The following is a 13,977-nucleotide window of genomic DNA, read 5'->3' as shown; positions in this document are numbered from 1 at the left end:
ATGAACAATATTTTGCGCTTCAACTTAAAATTCAATAATCTCTACGGTTTACAGTATGTAACGCAATTAGAATACAGTATAGTTCAACACTTATTGGCAATGGTATGCAAAATATTCAGTGCATTATTTACTTTTATTATACATGTAGGTACACCTAGAGAATGTGCTAAATCTGACACGCTTAATGGATTTTAGTGAGATAGGAATCATATAAAGTAGATATATTACGAAGAAGTCTGAAATATTAACAGCAGAGAAAATTCCACATGACAATAAAAGCCAACAATCTACTCAATTAGTTATTGCATTCAGAATCTGAGAAAGAAAGGTCACGGACGGCCATTTTTTGTAAAATGCATTTATATTTATATCTCTATATATATAAAAATCTCGTGTCACGATGTTTGTGGTCGAACTCCTCCGAAATGGCTCGACCGATTTTTATGATTTTTTTAATGTATATTTGTTAGGTATGAGAATAGGTCAACAAGTATATTTCATACCGCTAGGTGATTAGGGTATCTCTATCCAGAAAATTTTTCTTTTATTTTTTTGACATTTTTTTTTTGTATTTTTTTTATTAATTGGCATAAAAAAATACCTATAACCCAAAATTTTCATTATCCCACCCCCACCCTCCTATTTTTTAATCGCGATTTTATTTTTTTTGTATGAACAAATTTAACCGTCGTTCGTATTTCAAACAGAACGAAATTATTTATGCTGTTGAATGACAGATGGCGCTACGTCCGAGAAGAATTCAAGAGAAGCGTCGCGTCATTTTGACATTTCATTCGGCATATCACAACGCAGTGCGTGCAAAATTTTGTACGATTTATTTTAATTTATCTATTTTTATGTGCGTGTATTACAGTGCACAATGCCATCAAGACGCAAGGGGGGCCATTTGGGCCGTCGAACGAATAAAGCAACAAACATGCGAAATAGTAGAGCAAAAAGAACAGACGAACAAATCTAACAAGATAACAAAAACGTGCGTGTAAGCATGTCGCAATTGCGTGCATCTCAATCACAAGAGGCACGAGCTGAACGAAATCAACAACGACAATTGGAACGGAGCCAAGCGCGCCGGTTCGTAGTTAACACACGCAGAGCAAATGACCGACAACGCCAACAAGTACATCGAACATTTACATCCGCTTCGTTCCTTCGTCTCGCATTCGAGTACGAGCCAGATATTGAATATTCCGCTCATCCAAAAGTGCTGATTGGTGCTATGGACAAAGAATGTCCCCATTGTCATGCGCTCAAATTCAAACATGAGTCAGCCGGGATGTGTTGCGCATCAGGAAAAGTGCAACTACCAGAAATTGAGATACCACCAGAACCATTGAACGGCTTGCTCATCGGCACGGTTCCAGATTCAAACCTGTTCCTGAAGTCCATTCGCACATTCAATTCATGCTTCCAAATGACTTCGTCCGGAGCAACAGAAATAGTTCACAATACTGCGGCAAATGGTCAACAATTCCATTCTACGTTCAAAATCAACGCAGCGGTGAGGACATCAATCATGTGGATGCACGTTGTGGCTACAATAGGCTCATTTCGCCTAATGCCTGGCACATCGTCGGCGAACTTGACGCCCTGTTGAATGAGCACAATGAATTATTGAAATTCTTCAAAGCACACATACACGAATTGCAAAGTTACAATCACGCTATTGTCATCAATCCTGATAAAACACCAGCTGGAGAGCACGTACGTCGATTCAATGCAACTGTTGTTGACGACATTGCTGGAATCATGGTTGGCGACCGCACATCGACGCGAGAAATCGTGATTCGAAGAAAAAACAATAATCTGGAGTTCATCGCTGACACACACCGTTCATACGACGCTCTCCAATATCCGCAATTTTTCTGGAAGGGACAAGACGGATATTGCATAAACATTAAACAACGAGATCCTGTCACAGGTAATTCATTCATTATGAACATCATTACTCATTTTGAATTGAGAAATGAATGGTGATGTTTTTTTGTTTTTTATCAGCGGGTCATCGTCTACAGCGCTCTATTCCTCTTTCTGTCATAGATCCCATCCCCACACACTCACGATAGATTCGTTATTTTTTATTTAACAACAAAATATTCACTAGAAATAATTTATATGGCAGAACAACGTTTGCCGGTCAGCTAGTACTATATATAAATATTATATATATATATATATAAAAGCCTGCCATAATTAATATTGCTTGTGATTTTTGAGACCATGTGTAAATTGAGTCATTTGCAAAAAATCAAGGAATTATTGTATGTACATACTTACTAATGGAAAGTAATTTTGACTGTGTTAACCTAACCGTATCCGTACCTAACCGATTTTTTTTAAACGGTACATGTTCAAACACGCGCGTTAACATTATTTTACTCCCTACTTCAATTATAGGTTTGTCAATGTATGGCTACGGTCGTATGTTGTGGCTTAACCACTGGGGAATGCCAAAAGAATGGCGTATTTCAAAAAAACACTACCTTATTCTTAGGTCAATAATTCTTAGGTCAATAATGTCGATATAAATTATACTGATGGTTTTATAAATGCGTTTAAAAATTAATAAATGTAAAAAATCTTAACACCACTGCACATTTATGTACTGAAATATGACTATATTCTAAAACATTAGAGCGAGAGGTTTAAAAGAACAGTATTTTATGTAATAAAAATACTTTATGCAATCATCAAATGTTTAAAATAAATATAAAGGATAATAAGGCTTAAAATTATATAAATAGATTATTTACAACGTTTAAGGTATGTCCAGGATCATGCTTTGAAAATAGAACAAAAGCTCCATTTTGACCTACGCTGAGCATGTTCCCCCTTAAACGAATAAACAATAAGATGCAGTGACAGATTTATGTGTGTTTATGTACATATCTATATTTATACACACGGAAAAGAAAGATGTCCTAAATAAGATTTTCCGATGCATAAATTATAAAATTATTTATTAAAATCAATCATTCAAAAGTAACATGTATAAGCATTAAACACGGAAAATGAACATAACTCAATAAAATTGGCAATTACGTCAATAAGTAGTGAAGTAGTGATATACCTAAGTAAAGTGGCGACTGCCGACCATAAGCAGACTCAAATTTTAAGTAAGTAATTTTATTACCTTTTACATTTTGTTATTTCTGCAAGGCTTTAAACAGATAAATACAAAAAATCTGGTGTACGCAAATATTTGAAGAAATTTAGCGCCGCAGATGAACATTTTATAATCTCCACGAAATCTACTCTCGAATGTGATATCGATCGCATTGCTTCCTCAATTTTCCGCCGCCCTGTAATGTGCGGTTCCGAAATAAACCGTAAACTACCTGCACTGGACGTCTCCGCCAGTTTTATTACTTTATCCAAAATTCATCTCCGGACTATAACTTTCGCTAGGTAAGTACTTCAACGATGCGTTTGGTGCTAATCAAGCAACGTTTTAAAGAATACTCCATTGTTTAAAAACATTTATTTTCAAAAACTTTAGCGGAACGCAGACGCGGGACCCTAGGGTTCCGTGGAACTCTGTGTTGGAAATTATTGCCATATTAACTAAATATTTTCTTAGGTCCAGTCAAGATATTATATGAAAAAAAATACAACGCTCGTTGGTTTTTCTCCAACATTGGGGTTTTGTAAAATGTGGAAAATCGAAACGTGGACAGGTTTTTGCTATCAAAATTTAATTATTTTGCAATTCAATAAAATAAATTATGTTATGTGTGTTTATTTGGAAGATATAGTAATCACTACGAATGTAACAGTATGTTATACAACGTAATATGAAACATATACGAAATGTTTTTCAAAATTTTCTTCTACTTTGTTTTTGCTTCAATCGCCCCCCAATTACCTCTAAGGCTACTACCGCCCCCTCGTCGCTCGAGCGCCCTCTAGGACCTAGGGGACGATGACGCACACTAGGCTAGAGAGAGTACGTGCTGATGCATTCAAAGTTTACCAATTCGTAGGGATCGAGAACAATTTTAATTATACTTACCATACGTTCGTATTTTAGGATATTTTAATGAGTAAGGTAAATGAAAAGGCAGGACTGGGTCCATTAAAGAAAAATTCTATCAAATATTTCCATGAGAAAATAATATCAAGTTACAGTTCGGTATATGGTTTATTGGGCAGTTTTTTAAAGAAGACGATCATAGTTTTTTTTAATATGGACTAAAGGGATTCGTCCTGCTATTGAATTTTATTTTGGAAATATTATCAAGGAAAATGCCACCTGATCAAAGCCAAGTTAGATACAATTATGTGCAAGTATGAATTATCCTTTACTTACACTTATTCATAGTAAATGAGTTTCGGAATATAAATGTTTTCGGACGAACTGTAATTATGAGAACATTGGTGGAAGCCGAAATCAGGGGAAAACTGAATAAATGATCGAAAAAAGGCATAAATTGTTTTTGCCGACCTCAAACTGAAAGTCTGATATAAACCACAAAGGATATTGCAATATAGGTGCTGCATAGATTATTTCTAACAATAACTACGTCATGACACAGATAGACGTAGAATTGAATCATGCCCATAGGCTATAACGTATCAATATCTACGCTGCAAGTAGGTATGCTGAAAATTGTTTTAGAAGTTTAAATATTGCAACCCGCAATCCTTGGGTGTTTTGAAAATTCGGCGATTATTTATGAACGTAAACATTTGCCTCAGCCGTCAAATCGAATTAGTATTGAAACTGGTTCAATTGTTAAAACGATTTCAATATTAATGCTCACGGATACGAACCATAAATACATCGCATGTCCTTTACGAGAGAGAGAGAGAGCGAACGGGAAATATTTTCCACCTGTCACGTTAAATTTGCCACACAATTGACTGAAAATTATAATCCGTTATTTACGCATGTAGTGTGGAGTAGCTATACTTGCGGTGTGTCAGCCTCGAAATATTTATCAGTTATCAGTATCACTATAGCAAAATATTATTGAGATGAGAATATGGATCACAAAGTAGGTAATATAAAATAAGTATTTAATATATATATTCTAGGTAGGTATATTAATTTTATTGCAAATGACATCACAGTGCATTATCATATTTCATGTCACGCTTCAACTTGAACGATTGTGTATATTATTCAGAGATTTGTCAAATATTGCGTATTTTTATTTTTAAAGAAATTGTAGTCACCAATATTTCACGAGGAATATTCGTCCCATCTATTGGATCACTCATTGAACAAACGACAAGTATTTTGTGTCCAGTCGGGGGATCCAACCGACGATCCATGGCTTCAAAGACGGCCACTTTACCAACTCGGCTACCGCGATTGCATTAATTTAGATAGAATTTATTGTTATTTTTGTAATAGATAAATGCAGAGGTTGGAGCGGACCCTTTTTTTTAATTGCTCCGCTCCGGGACCTAATACTTGCTCCAGCTCCGCTCCAGCGTCTGCTCCGCTCTAGGTACTCGTATCATAATAATTATTATGTATAAAAATGTTAAAAGATTAAAAATAAGTAGTTAGTCGTCATTTTCATTATTAAAAAGTGAGGTTATTTATCACTCAGTAGTATTGCCGTATTTCAAATAATTCCAGTGCTACAAACTGTCAAATATAATATTTTCATTAGATTTAAGATCGAAAAATTAATAATAAAAAAAAACATCCGGAGCAGTGGAGCACTTAAAGTATTAAAATAAAGTAAAGAGCATTAAAATAAGAAATATGTACTAAGTAGTTAAATAAAAGAAAAATTTCGATCTATTTTGGTTATTATGAATATCAAAAATTATTTTTCACGCATGATATTGAGTTAAAAAATTTCAAATTCAATTTTGACGGCAGAAAAAGACTCCCACCGCTGGCGCTGTACTAAATCTACGAACAAATCTTTGGTATTATCCGAAAACCGCAGAAAATCCAATATTGCAATACGTTACGTAGTTGTTTGAAGTGAGTATGAAGCCGATACCCCTCGGATTATAGGTCGCGATGGAAACCTGACCACGCGGCGAGAGAACAATGGCCGGAGACCAGAACCGCGAGCTGACCTTACAAAATAAATCAACCACCACAACGCAACCCGCAAAAACATAATATTTAGGATGGTTTGCACACTCTGTAAACTGTAATTGATATTCTTCATTGAATACGTGACGTTTTTGTATTGTTGAAATGTGGTTCACCATTAAGTTGCCAAAGATGGATAATATATGAACCCGAGAGATAAAGTGGGTTATTTGTAAAAATCATTATAATATGTTAAGTAAACAACCTGTATATGGTATCTGTAATACTGGTATAAACATTACTTGTTACGAGACGATGTAACTTGATAAGCATTTAAATTAAAATCGCACGCCTTTTAAACGAAATAGTGTGGTTTTTTGTCTCCAGTTTCCCATTTATATACCCCAATTCCTATCTATTTTAAATTTAATAAATAAAGCATCTTCAAGGTGTCAATTAATTCTACAAACTAATACAAACGAAGAATTGATTCTTTCAAATAACATTTTCTTAATAAAAGTTAAATAAAATCTGCTTCTGTATTTTTATCGAAAAAAATTAAACCGTTGATAGTATCCGTTTAAATTGTACAGCAGCACCGCCAGCACTCAACAAAAATAGGAGTAATAACTAATAGTTAATTATGGATATTATTAATTATTCTTCTTCTTCATTTTCACTGTTGACGAGAAACTCTGCAACATTTTCAAACGATTGTCCATCGAAAAATCTAGATTTTCTGCAGCCACGTAATTCCCACATCCACATCCACATCCATTTTTTTACAATCCCATGCTATTATAACAATATAACAAATAATAAGCAGTCGTTAGTTTTTACATGAGTGAGCCCATTATTGTTACGTTTACAGGCCCACTCCTCTCCACTCCCCTTTTCAACCCCATACCGTTGTTTTCTAAAAAAACAACCCGGTATTTTGCAAGGTAAAACTACCCCGCTACTGAACAATAAACCATTTATAAGGTAGCTTTCGAGAAAAAAACAAAAATATTAAAAAAAAGTCAAATAAGTGTAAAATAAACCTTACCGTGCATTTCGACGTATCCAATATTTCTACTTCTGAGGCGACATTGTCGAATGTTATGCTGTGTCTGTAGAGCATATCTGAAAAGTAAATAAAAAATGTTATGAAAACAGTTTAATTTAATTGATATTGAAATTAATTTTATTACTAATACAAGTAGACAATATTGTTATTTATTCAGTAAACGGAATATAGTTTAGAACTCGTTTAACTATTTCGATGACTCTGAAGAGAGTTATTATCAAGGATTTTCCCGATGAAGCTTTCTGTGATTTCTTTATCAAAAATCGCTGAAGTAAGTTCCAGTTTGGCGTTAGTGCCACTTTTGTAGACAAAAAATAACAAACATAGTATCATAGCTCACTTTCATTATATGTTTAGGTTTAGGTAGACTATTTTTAAATAATAATATTAGTAATCTTAATATGTTATTTATTTTATCCAAAGTCGTAATAAAAGTAATATTGTATTAAAAGCAAGTCCGTGTTTGTAAATAAATGATATTGATATTTGTTTTGAGAGAAAGTCCCAACAGCCACTATTATTAATTGATTACAATAGAATCTCTTAAAACGGTCCATATCTTTTATATATGATAAATTACCGTCGATTTGTTTCCACAGCATCGTCATATTTCATGCAATATTCGCCATGCAATATCACAGAATGTGAACGTGAACCATGAAAACTGCAATTTATTTGCTTATTTATAATATAACGTAAATTATTATGAGAAAACATTAAAGTTTCGAGAGAAATTATAGTACGTAGTAAGTGGACTCCCGTGTTTTGTTTAAAAATTGCCCCTGTACTTATTTTGATGGCGAATTAATAGTTAGGACTAATTACAAATAAATTACTACTGGGGTAGGCGTCGTCGTGAGGGTTACGTAACGGGCATACTAAACAATAATTGTAATGATTCATATATATTATTTTATAAGAGATCCTCATCTTGCTTGCTCGAATAGGTGTAATATAACAACTATTTAAAACTATAAACAGATGAAGTAAACTTAATAAAACAATCACTGCTCACCTTTTAATTACCATATTTAAATAACACGTTAATTACATCTAATGGCCAACTGCTCCAAACGCGCCAGTTGCGGTGTTAGCAGTAAATGATTTAAATGCAATGACGTGCCATTTCTTCGTGCAATACATGGACCTTTAGAGAGAGAGACAGATCCAGAAACGTAGAGTAAGATGGCGTGGTATGAAGAGGTAGACTCTGGGTAAAACGCGAAAGATAAAAAATGGAAAGATTGGACAAGCGTACAAATAAGGGTAGGTACGCAATGTAATAGAGATAATATAGCCAAACCCCTGAGATAAAAATTTCATGGGCACATAGCTCAAATAAGGGACACGACACATTTAATCATCCTGTGGTAGCCAAAAAGTAGAAAATGCCCGAACGTTAGACATAGAGGCTCCTAGATCGATGAACTAGTTAAGTACTGCGTTAGTTACGTGGCAACGCAGCTCACTAGTCCGAGATTGGAATCAGCATGGAGAAGCTTTCACCCAGTAGTGGATAGACTCAGATTAATGATGGTGATGATGTATTGACATCATTCATTTGTAATGTGTATCGACATAATATTACAAAATACAAGAAATATTTTATCGATTAATTAATAAATAATTAAAAATCACTTCACAGCTTTCTATTGCCACGTATAATAGGTACAGTCATACTCTAAATCAAAGAAAATAAACAGTTACACTCTTATAGAAATAGGTAGGTACCCACCTACTCATAAAAAATGTCGAACGCAAACTGATAATAATCAGTGAAGTGTTTGCTATGTATTACAATATTACATTATAATATCGGTGGAAGGTATTTGATCGATAGCATTTGGAAAATCTTACAACTACTGATTTCCTCGTACAACGTCTGTTAACTTGACCAAAACGTTTTGCATGATTTTGAATTTTATGTTTCGCGTGGTTTCGGTGTAAATACAATCACAGCTCATAGCACTCTGTTGTTCATTGCAAGATAACCTACAAGACTCATGCCTACCTACAATAAAATATAAAGAATAATAATTGTGCAAGTATAATAAGTTGATAAGTTTTAATTCAATAACTTAATTGTTTACTGTCACGTGGTTTACATTCAAACATTGAAAATGTAACTTAATAATTAATTAATATTACGATTTTTTTGGAAATATAAATCAATTAATCATCCTGCCCTTGTGCTGTTCCCGCAATAGTGACCTATTATTGTGGGTATAGTTTTTAGTTATTTGTGGTGCATACACTTATTATTATAAATAATTTATAATGTTATATGTAAGTATATAATGTGAGATTTAGTATACCCTATTTATAAATTGACTGACGTCTGAGAGCAGACTGAAAATATTTCATCGACTTTAAATAAAACAAAACTTTCAATAAAAACTTTCATAATAAGTATATTAATCTTGTTAAAGACGTATGCAGATGTAATGCAAATAAAGTCTTACATAAAAAATACTCACTGCCACGGCCATCAAGCGATTTCCTAATCAACTCCATTTTTCATAAGTTTAGTTAGTTTTTAGAAATATTAGGTAAGCTTTTTCTAAAGATATAATCTACAACTTAGATATCGTACATAAGCAATTTAAATTATGCTAGACATTGAAAATCTATTTATATAATACCATTTTCTTCACTTTTTATTCTGGAGCTCGTAATTTTGTACAGACCAAATCATATTCATAATTGATTAAGTGCGTCTTCCGCGTCCAAAGTATTAATACTTTGGACGCAGAAGACGCACACGGCGCGTAATGACCAGGCGGCCGATCGATGTAATTAACGTGCATTTTAAAGGGGGCAATTAAAATCTCATTATATAGTCAGCAGCGAATGCGTTAAAAAAACTTAAATTAAAGCGATTAAAAACCATATTATGTGCTTACTTCAAATCATATTAAATTCTTATTGATGAACTGATTACTCAGGTTTTCACGAGGGGGTATTGTTTATTTGACTTGTAGTAATATTTATGGCGTTATACAGCGAGAAAGAAGGTTTCTTTTTATCTACGCTCGACTGAAGGAATAATAACATAAGTGAAACTAGGAATCCTAGGCACTCTAGTGGACGCCATTCACAACTACAGCATGTTAGGACGATTAGTAGGCGCCTCTCGTTCGTTGTCCCATGGTATACTCGCATACAGTTTGAATGTTTCTTTTAAAACGTTAAGTGAGTAAGTGTGACACATTGATAGACGAGCTTGAAAAAGAATAGTTTAAATTGTACAGTAAACCAAATGTTTGTATCAAATGACTTGCAAACTTTAAGCTGCACTAAAATAAGTCGCAGTATCTCTTATTTGTGTTAGTTGCCATCATAATATTTGAACAGAGTTACTTGGTTATCTATCCGTTTAACTTTAAGATATGATATAAGCCAATGTTAATCGACATGTTTATCGAGATCGTAAAACAATGAGTTAATAGGCAGTATGCCGTAGGTACATGTATATGCATTTTGAATACATATTCTCAATATTATACCGATTTCTCATCGTAAACCCATCGACCAGTTAGTTGGTAAATTGACCGGAAAGTGGGGTAACGATCGTGGAATTACGATAATATTTTGCATATATTATGAAGTAAAAACGTGTATTTTCACATTGAAAATATCACAATCAATTGCTTAGTCGATTTGAATAATCATGATTCTTCCCATTGGAATTAATGTAAATTTCCACGCATGTGAAATTTGACTAAGCTTGAAGACACTCGCCTACCTAGAAAGGTGTCTTAGAAGTGGAAATAAAAGCCTATTTTAGTCTAGTTAAGTGATAGGCTGTATCACATTTATACATATTGTATGTGCTATATTATAATTCAAATCCATTATCAGTAATAGGTATAAACATTTCATTTAATTTAATTTATTGTCGTCTGATGAAATTGTAACAGTTATTTCGTTCATGTTATTTTTATGTGGCTAAACGACAACCCCCACGGTGGCCGTTGGACTATCACGCCGTGGGTATCAGGTTCGAATCCTGGGTCTGGCAAGTAGACATATTGTTTTTCAATTTGTGTGTGAGTCAGGGATGGACCTAATATGTTGAGCAAGTGGCTGACATCCATTTCTCTAAAAAAACAAAATCTGTTAATACAAACCTCTACTCTGTGGAGGCCCGTGTGATCGTATTAGGATCGGACATGGTCGGAAGAAAAACGACAACCACTGAATACTACTCTATATTAGGTACCTAATAAAAGCGCGATATATTTTCTACTTCACCGGAATTTCGGCATTCGCGTATAATTAATCAACAATTCGGACTAGGTATATATTGGAGGCATGGCCAATAACGACACAGACAACGCGATATTTATTTTATATAAGTGATGATTAAAGTAGATTTCTACTACATAAGTATTTTAGTGTTTAAGAAAATGGTTTTTGAAGATTTCTCGGTCGTGTGTGCTCGTGCGAGTCGAGCGGAAATCACGACGAAGGGCCGCAGAACAATGCACGGCTCGTGCTGGCCAGAGAGGCGGGTCAGGAGTCAGGAGACTACTATTTCTTCCTGGTTCCTGGACCACGTCCACGGACTGGCCTAGACTGTATACGATCGTGCGGTAAGCGGATTACACCATGGCGCATAGATGGAAATGCCATCGTATTTTATTATGCTAATAATCTGTAGAATAGGCACATGATATCGTTAGTAGTATACACAAGACTATATAATATAATATTATAATATATACAATGTACAGAGAGACATGAACGACATTAAAAAAAACTAACTAATATAATTAACTATTCTTTTATTCAACGAATAATTCACAAGATTTAAGATTGTACCATTCTAATTATTAAACATACATAATTTTGAAAAACACTTCTGAGAAAATATATTATAACCAATAGAAATTTTTTTTTTGAAAAAAAAAGTTAGACAACCGGCAGGAATCGAACCTGCATCTCTTGGGTTTACGCCCCGTGCGCATTGTCCACTATGCTACAAGGTGACATACTAATAACGACAAATTTTAACTATTGGCCTTTATAATAACTGCTCATCAGCGCTCTTCCAAATCAACCCAAGAGATGCAGGTTCGATTCCTGCCGGGTGTCTTACTTTTTTTCAAAAATATGTATGTTTGATATAATATACATAATGCACAATGAGATAATACAATATATAAACTATAAAAAACGATGTGAAATAAATGATAAAATTATATTTATATGCAGGAAAAACACTGAGCTCCATCGAATTTATAAAACGTCGTCCTCGCAATTGGCATCGTAAATGACAGATTATTATTTTACACTGTGGGAAAACAGAACTGGATGATGCTACTGATTGATTGATTACTCATAGTTAATACGGACACATACATCACACACGCAAATATGCAAAGTTCGATCATTATCAATGCTCCAAGTTCGAGTATCATATTTTATAGGCACCTTTATAAATTATAGAGGGAGTCTGTTGAGTTAAACACATTTTTTTGACTCTGTTGTTTTATTAAACTGATAAAAATATCGGTTAATCCACTAGCAGAAAATTAACCTAAATATCAGATTGGCCGTACAATTAATAATCAGCAACGGCTCTTATCTTGATATTTTATTCTGATATTGTATTTACATAATATTATATAAATATATGTGAAGGATTTCTAAAGGGCTTCTTCGAGCAATCCATTATACATTTAGATTGACTGCAATAATTATAATATGTTTAACATGGCGGCTATCGTGGTCCAGTGCGTAAGGCGCTGGCCTTCCATCCGGGAGCTCTGGGTTCGACCCGGTGAGGACACAATGTTTTTTTATGTGACTGTCTCAAAGCCTGGATGCTTGTGATTGTTCAAAATTACTAACAATTATCTTATGCGAAAAAGCAAGGGCATGATTATTAACAATTAAAAAAATATCTTCAACAAACATAATTTTAAAACATGCCATGCATTTAAACAAAAAAATCTTTTTTAGAAAAAATACGACACCAGACGGGACTTATATCTGTAACCCCTGGATTCGCGCCAATGTGCTTTCCAATTAAACTACTGCCTACTACTTAATTACGACAATTTTAACTAGTAGTTCTTACATTAAATGCTTATCAAATTACGTTACGATGTGGGCTATCGGTTTTTGTATATTAAATTAAGCTAGGTTTCAATTAATTCCTCAATTACTAACCAATATCTCGGATCACTCCATTATTTAGTTTTTTTTTTAATGTATTTAGACTTTAGTTAATAATTTAATAAACCATTTCTTTTATTCGACGAATAAGACACGATTTGAGAATGTTACATTCTATATATCCGTCTGTCTAACAAGGGGTCTTTCAATTCATCAAGGGATCAAAAATACTGATGGCCGATTTGAGGTCTCCATTCTACAGCCTTTCTTCCCCACTGGTCATTACGTCTTTTACTAAGTGGATGGCCGAGCGTACCTAGCTTGTGAAGCGACGGAGGATGTCTGAAAGTTCTGTTCACCTGTTTATTTTTTTGAAATTTTTTGAAATTTTGTTGAAATTCAATAATACCTAATAATAATAATAGTAAAAATGATGTATTAAAATCACTCTAACCTCTGCCTGTATATTGCTTAATATTTCTGAAAATAAAATTTTGTTTATGCAAGTATTTCTATGTTGTTTTTACACCCTGTCGCTATAATAATATAATAGTGAATGAAATAATAATTAACGCATTCGCTGCTGAATCTATAATGAGATTTTAATTGCCTCCTTTAAAATGCACGTTAATTACATCGATCGGCCGCCTGGTCATTACGCGCCGTGTGCGTCGTCCGCGTCCAAAGTATTAACACTGATTTTGAAGAAACAAGTAAATACGACACAAATCACAAATTAATCGCTTTATTTTGTAGCTATGGG

The 13,977-nt window shown here is 33.9% G+C and overlaps 1 protein-coding gene across 1 annotated transcript in view; it reads right to left on the bottom strand.

Annotated features, from left to right (window-relative positions):
- LOC147079219 (ras-related and estrogen-regulated growth inhibitor-like protein A) overlaps nucleotides 1-13,977 on the bottom strand; it is a 355,251-nt gene that overhangs the window by 49,153 nt on the left and 292,121 nt on the right. Inside the window, exon 4 of the mRNA XM_085954631.1 lies at nucleotides 7,071-7,147. Within this exon, the coding sequence (XP_085810757.1) occupies nucleotides 7,071-7,147 (77 nt within the window). The remainder of the gene's footprint in view (nucleotides 1-7,070; nucleotides 7,148-13,977) is intronic.

Source organism: Rhyacophila brunnea, unplaced genomic scaffold (assembly GCF_057557595.1).
Source record: "Rhyacophila brunnea isolate RB1 unplaced genomic scaffold, BYU_Rbru_1.0 scaffold_10, whole genome shotgun sequence".
NCBI classification, from domain to species: domain Eukaryota; kingdom Metazoa; phylum Arthropoda; class Insecta; order Trichoptera; family Rhyacophilidae; genus Rhyacophila; species Rhyacophila brunnea.
The sequence above is the reverse complement of the archived record's forward strand: the minus strand, read 5'-3'. Positions and strand labels throughout refer to the sequence as shown.